This window comes from Anser anser, assembly GCF_964211835.1.
Source record: "Anser anser genome assembly, chromosome: 29".
Lineage (NCBI taxonomy): Eukaryota > Metazoa > Chordata > Aves > Anseriformes > Anatidae > Anser > Anser anser.
In genome coordinates, this window is record NC_139750.1 from 1747281 (window position 1) to 1753280 (window position 6000).

At 52.0% G+C, this 6000-nt stretch overlaps 1 protein-coding gene across 1 annotated transcript in view; it reads left to right on the forward strand.

Moving 5' to 3' along the window:
- The window catches only part of LOC310887863 (olfactory receptor 14A16-like), a gene marked incomplete at its 3' end in the record, with an annotated part of 89666 nt that extends 84442 nt beyond the window's left edge, over nt 1–5224 (forward strand). Inside the window, exon 2 of the mRNA XM_083814041.1 lies at nt 5138–5224. Within this exon, the coding sequence (XP_083670167.1) occupies nt 5138–5224 (87 nt within the window). The remainder of the gene's footprint in view (nt 1–5137) is intronic.
- Between the last annotated feature and the right edge of the window lie 776 nt (nt 5225–6000).

The window sequence follows — 6000 nt, forward strand, 5'->3', positions numbered from 1 at the left end:
AGTCTAGGAATTAGAACTATTCATCAGCTGCATGGCCACTAGCAACTAACAGGGAACTTGTGAACCAGCCCCAGATCCCTAAACTCCATGCTGGACTCTGCTCTCACCACACCGAGCCCATCTGGAAAGCAGCAAAGTACAGAGCCTCTTTGGAGTCTCTTCCTTGGGCTTGTTCTTGACAGCAACTTTGCAGGAAGGCCTCAGCCTTCAGGCAGTGCCCGGAGGAGATCCCCTCTTAGGAGGGAAGTGCTGCAGCAAGTGGAGGCCAGCTGTGCCACTGCCGTGCCCACTGCCTGTCCCTGCCTGCAGTCCCAGCACAGCCCCACAGCAGCACTGGCACCAAGCTACAGGAGCAGCCGGGCCTGACCCCACCAGCAGGGCTCAGCAGGAGAGGGCGGCAGTGGCAAGAGAGCAGCTCTGCAGGCACCAAGTGCTGCTGCTCCCTGGCCGTGCTGCTGGGATGGGGCTCTTTTTCTCAGCACCCCTGCACACAGGCACTGCCCCTGCAGATCCAGACCAGGTCTCAGAGGAAGGACGTCAGACAAAGAAGGCAGTGCAGGCTCCTTTCTTTTTTTTATGTTCACAGAGAGACTGGCTCATTGTGTGCAGAGTCTTTGAACTATGCTCAACAAGTAGATACTGAAACGAAAATGGGATGAATAATACAATTTTAATCTGAAAAATTAGCCAAATTACAAATAAGGAAAGGTTGTAATAAACATACACACACACACAGACACACAGAATATTGACCGTTCCTGTAATAATTGACATTATCATAGAACCACAGAATCACAGAATCATCTAGGTTGGAAGAGACCTCCAAGATAACCTAGTCCAACCTATGACCTAACACTTACAAGTTCTACACTAAACCATATCACTAAGCTCTACATCAGAACGACTTTTTAAGACTTCCAGGGATGGTGACTCAACCACTTCCCTGGGTAGCACATTCCAATGCCTAACAACCCTTTCGGTAAAGAAGTTCTTCCTAACATCCAACCTAAACCTCCTCTGGCGCAACTTTCACCCATTCCCCCTCGTCCTGTCACCAGGAACGTGGGAGAATAGACCAACCCCCACCTTGCTACAGCCTCCTTTAAGGTACCTGTAAAAAGAAATAAGGTCGCCCCTGAGCCTCCTCCAGGCTAAACAACCTCAGCTCCCTCACCTGCTCCTCACAAGACTTGTTCTCCAGACCCCTCACCAGCTTTGTTGCCCTTCTCTGGACTCGCTCGAGCACCTCCATGTCCCTCCTGTAGCGAGGGGCCCAAAACTGAACACAGTACTCGAGGTGAGGCCTCACCAGAGCCGAGTACAGGGGGACAATCACCTCCTTAGACCTGCTGGCCACACTGCTTCTGATACAAGCCAGGATGCTGTTGGCCTTCTTGGCCACCTGAGCACATTGCTGGCTCATATTCAGCCGACTATCAACCAGTACTCCCAGGTCCTTCTCTGCCAGGCAGCTTTCCAACCACTCATCTCCCAGCCTGTAGCGCTGCTTGGGGTTGTTACGCCCCAGGTGCAGGACCCGGCACTTGGCCTTGTTGAAGTTCATACAGCTGGCCTCAGCCCATCGGTCCAGCCTATCCAGATCCTCCTGTAGAGCCTTCCTACCCTCGAGCAGATCAACACATGCACCTAACCTGGTGTCGTCTTCAAACTTACTGAGGGTGCACTTGATCCCCTTATCCAGATCATCGATAAAGATATTGAAGAGAACTGGCCCTAATACTGAGCCCTGGAGGACTCCACTAGTGACCGGCCTCCAACTGGTTGTCACTAGTGGAGTCCTTCATTCACCACAACACTTTGAGGCCAGCTACCCAGCCAGTTTCTAACACAAAGAAGCGTACACCAGAGCAAGCCAAGGACAGCCAATTTCTTCAGGAGAATGCTGTGGGAAACGATGTCAAAAGCCTTACTGAAGTCAAGGTAGACCACATCCACAGCCTTTCCCTCATCCACTACGTGTGTCACTTTGTCATAGAAGGAGATCAGGTTTGTTAAGCAGGACCTGCCTTTCATAAACCCATGCTGACTGGGCCTGATCGCCTGGTTGCCCTGCAAGTGCCACTTGATGATACTCTAGATAACCTGTTCCATGAGCTTCCCTGGTACTGAAGTGAAACTAAGAGGCCTGTCGTTTCCCAGGTCCACCCTCCAACCCTCATTGTAGGCTGGCATCATGTTTGCTAGCCGCCAGTCAACTGGGACCTCCCCTGATAGCCAGGACTGCCGATAAATGATGGAAAGTGGCTTGCTCAGCTCTTCCGCCAGTTCTCTCAGTACCATCGGGTGGTTTCCATCCATCCCCACTGACTTGCTTACATCTAAGTGCTTTAGCAGGTCGCCAAACATTTCCTCTTGGATTATGAGGGCCACATTCTGCTCCCCATCCCCTTCCACCAGCTCAGGGGGCTGGGTAGCCAGAGAACAACTGCTCTTTCTCCTAAAGACTGAGGCAAAGGAGACGTTAAGCACCTCAGCCTTTTCCTCATCTCTTGTCACTAGGTTTCCCCCCGCATCCAGCAAAGGATGGAGATTCTCCTTAGTCCTCCTTTTTGTGTTTATGTATTATCCACGCCGGGTCGTCTTTGGGCACATGGGGACAGACTGCTCCTGAGCCATTAAGATTTCCTTCTTGAAGAGTGCCCAGCCTTGCTGGACTCCTCTGCCCTTAAGAAATGCCTCTTAAGGGACTCTGCCAACCAGTGTCCTGATCGATGCAAAGTCTGCCCTCTAGAAGTCCAAGACAGCACTTTTACTGATCCCCCTACTGACTTCTCCAAGAATAGAGAACTCTACCATTTCACAGTCACTCTGCCCAAGGCAGCTCCCGACCACCACATCTCCCACCAGTCCTTCCCTGTTTGTGAACAGAAAGTCTAGCTGGGCACCGTCCCGGTAGGTTCAGTAACCAGCTTTGTCAGGAAGCTATCTTCCACACTCTCCAGAAACCTCCTAGCCTGCTTCTTCTGAGCTGTACCGTATTTCCAGCAGATACCTGGGAAGTTGAGGTGCCCCACGAGAACAAGTTCTGGCAATTGTGCAACTTCTGCCAGCTGCTTGTAGAACACCTCATCTGTCTCTTCATCCTGGTTTGGCGGTCTATAAGATATCCCCACCAGGATGCCTTCCTTCTTGGCCTTCCCGCTGACCCAAACCCATGGGAACTCAACATTATCATTCCCAGACTCGAGTTCTACAACATCAAAACACTCTCTAATATAGACAGCCACACCACCACCCGTTCTGTGCTGCCTGTCTCTTCTGAAGAGCCTACAGCCAGTCATTGCAGCACTCCAGTCATGGGAGTGGTCCCAACATGTTTCAGTGATGGTAACCAGGTCATAGCTCGCCTTTTATTTCTTTGCTATTGAACAATGGCTACAGCTATATTATATTGGACATGCAATAATAAAATCTCTATGGCCCAGAGGAATTTAGCACTTCAAATGTCACTCAAATGTCACTCTGGCATCTCCAATGTCACCTGGCATCTGCATCTGAACAGCTCCCTCCTGGCCTCTGTCTCCATTCAATGTGCTGGGAGCTGAGACAAACAGCTGACATACAGCTGCCTGATTTGTGCCCACCTGAACCAAAGCAAGAGGAATCCCTGGAGGGTCCCTCTCCAGTGGAGGGAAGGAACATAAACGATTACTTCAGTCTGTTTCAAAGTTGATTCTCCCAGAGGCCCAGGGACTTGTCAAGAGCTCCCTGTGCTGCTGAGCTGGGCTGGGCTCCTGGGCCCAAGGGGAGCTCCTGGCAAGCGGGCAGCGCTGCAGAGAGACAGCTCTGCCCACGAGCAGCTCCTCTGCCCAGCGCAGCAGGGCTGGGGGCACTGCCTGCAGGGGACAAGGGCGGCTGAGAGAAGGGAGGGAGATGTTAAAGGCAGTGTGGAGGGGGGGCTGCTGAGAGCTCACTGCAGGAGAAATCTTCCCAGCCCTGCACAGGGTAAGTCTCTGGCTGCAGGGCAACGCAGCTGTTGTTCCCGGTGCCATCTCCAGATTTGCTGGCAAATTCTGCAGCCTATGGGGTATTTCAAGAAGAATCTCAGAGATTCTCTACTGTAGAGGAGAATGGCAAGTTCCAGACAGGGATTATTTGCCATAAATATCAAAGGGACAGGACATGGTGTTTCCTACTTGTGGAGCTAGCCTCAGGCTTTGCAGCTGGGGTGCAGGAAGGGGTGGTCTTGTCATTTACTTTTTCTCCTAGACAAGTTTCAAATGTGCAGAGGCAGCGAATGTCCAACAGCAGCTACCCCAACGAGTTCCTCCTCCTGCCATTTGCAGACACGCGCGAGCTGCAGCTCTTGCACTTCAGGCCCTTCCTGGCCATCTACCTGGCTGCCCTCCTGGGCAACGGCTTCATCCTCACAGCCGTCGCCTGTGACCACCGCCTCCACACCCCCATGTACTTCTTCCTCCTCAACCTCGCCCTCCTCAACCTGGGCACTATTACCACCACTGTCCCCAAAGCCATGGCCAACTCCCTTTGGGACACCAGGGCCATTTCCTATGCAGGTTGTGCTGCTCAGGTTTTTTTCTTTTTCTTTTTCCTTACAGCAGAGTTTTCTCTTCTCACCATCATGGCCTATGACCGTTACATTGCCATCTGCAAACCCCTGCGCTATGGAACAATAATGACCAGCAGAACTTGTGTCAACATGGCAGCAACTGCCTGGGGCAGTGCTTTTCTCTATGCTGTGCTGCACACTGCCAATAGCTTTTCCCTCCCCCTCTGTCAAGGCAATGCCCTGCACCAGTTCTTCTGTGAAATTCCCCAGATCCTCAAGCTCTCCTGCTCAGATGCCTACCTCCAGGAAATGGGGCTTCTTAGTATTAGTGTCGCTGTAGCATCTGGGTGTTTTGCTTTCCTTGTGGTGTCCTATGTGCAGACCTTCAGAGCTGTGCTGAGGATCCCCTCAAAGCAGGGCCAGCACAAAGCCTTTTCCACATGCCTCCCTCACCTGGCCGTGGTCTCCCTGTTCATCAGCACGGGCACATTTTCCTACCTGAAACCCCCCTCCACGTCCTCCTCCTCCCTGAATCTTTTGCTGGCAGTTCTATACTCGGTGGTGCCTCCAGCAGTGAACCCCCTCATCTACAGCATGAGGAACCAGGAGCTCAAGGATGCAGTTAGAAAAGTGATGAGTGGAGGTTTTTCTGAAACAATAAATGGCCTGTTTTCTTCTGCATATCACTCATAATGTAACTCATTACAGGCCTAGTTGTTGGTGTTCTGTGTCTGTGTGTTACTTTTTTTTCCCCTGCTTTACTTACGACAGTGTTGTCCACAAAGAGATAATATTTTTCATTCATTATGCATTTCACTATCTACCTGTCCTGTGTGACTCTAAGACTTGGTATAAACTAGAAGCCAGGCTATCTGTGTCTTCAAATAAAGAGAAAGCACCGACTTGCTTGCCTGAGATCCTTTCTCGGAGACCTGTGGTGGAGGTGCAGGGGCAATTGGCTGTGTGCAAAAGTTGAAGGGGAGAAGAGTCCTGGCACAGCAGCACTGCCAGGGAGTCCCAGGGCTTGGTCTGTCCCGATCTGCTTTACTTCACCCCCCATGCTCTCCTTCGGAGCCCTTGTGTTGCTGTGAGGACTGATTGCTCTTGTCACTTGCTCACCGTGCTGCTGTGGGGCAGTCCTGTGTTCACAGGCAGGGACAGGCCAGGGGCACTTCTCTAACACAGCTGGCTCTGTACCAGCATCTGCAGCATAAAAGGGGATGTGCTGAGGGCAGTGCCTGAAGGCTCAGCTCTTCTCCCAGACGAGCTGTCATGGGTATTGTAAAGGGATGGACTCGAAGGAGGCTTCTGGCTTTGTTTGTTTCTCTTCCATGAGTCTCTGACTCTGAAGAAGGCCGGCTATCTGTGCACACCCTCCATGGCCAAAGAACCACTTGTGTGGGAGGCAGTCAGTGGCAGTGCCCCCCACCAGCTGGCTCTGCCTTCCCAGCCTGACCAGCACGGCCCTG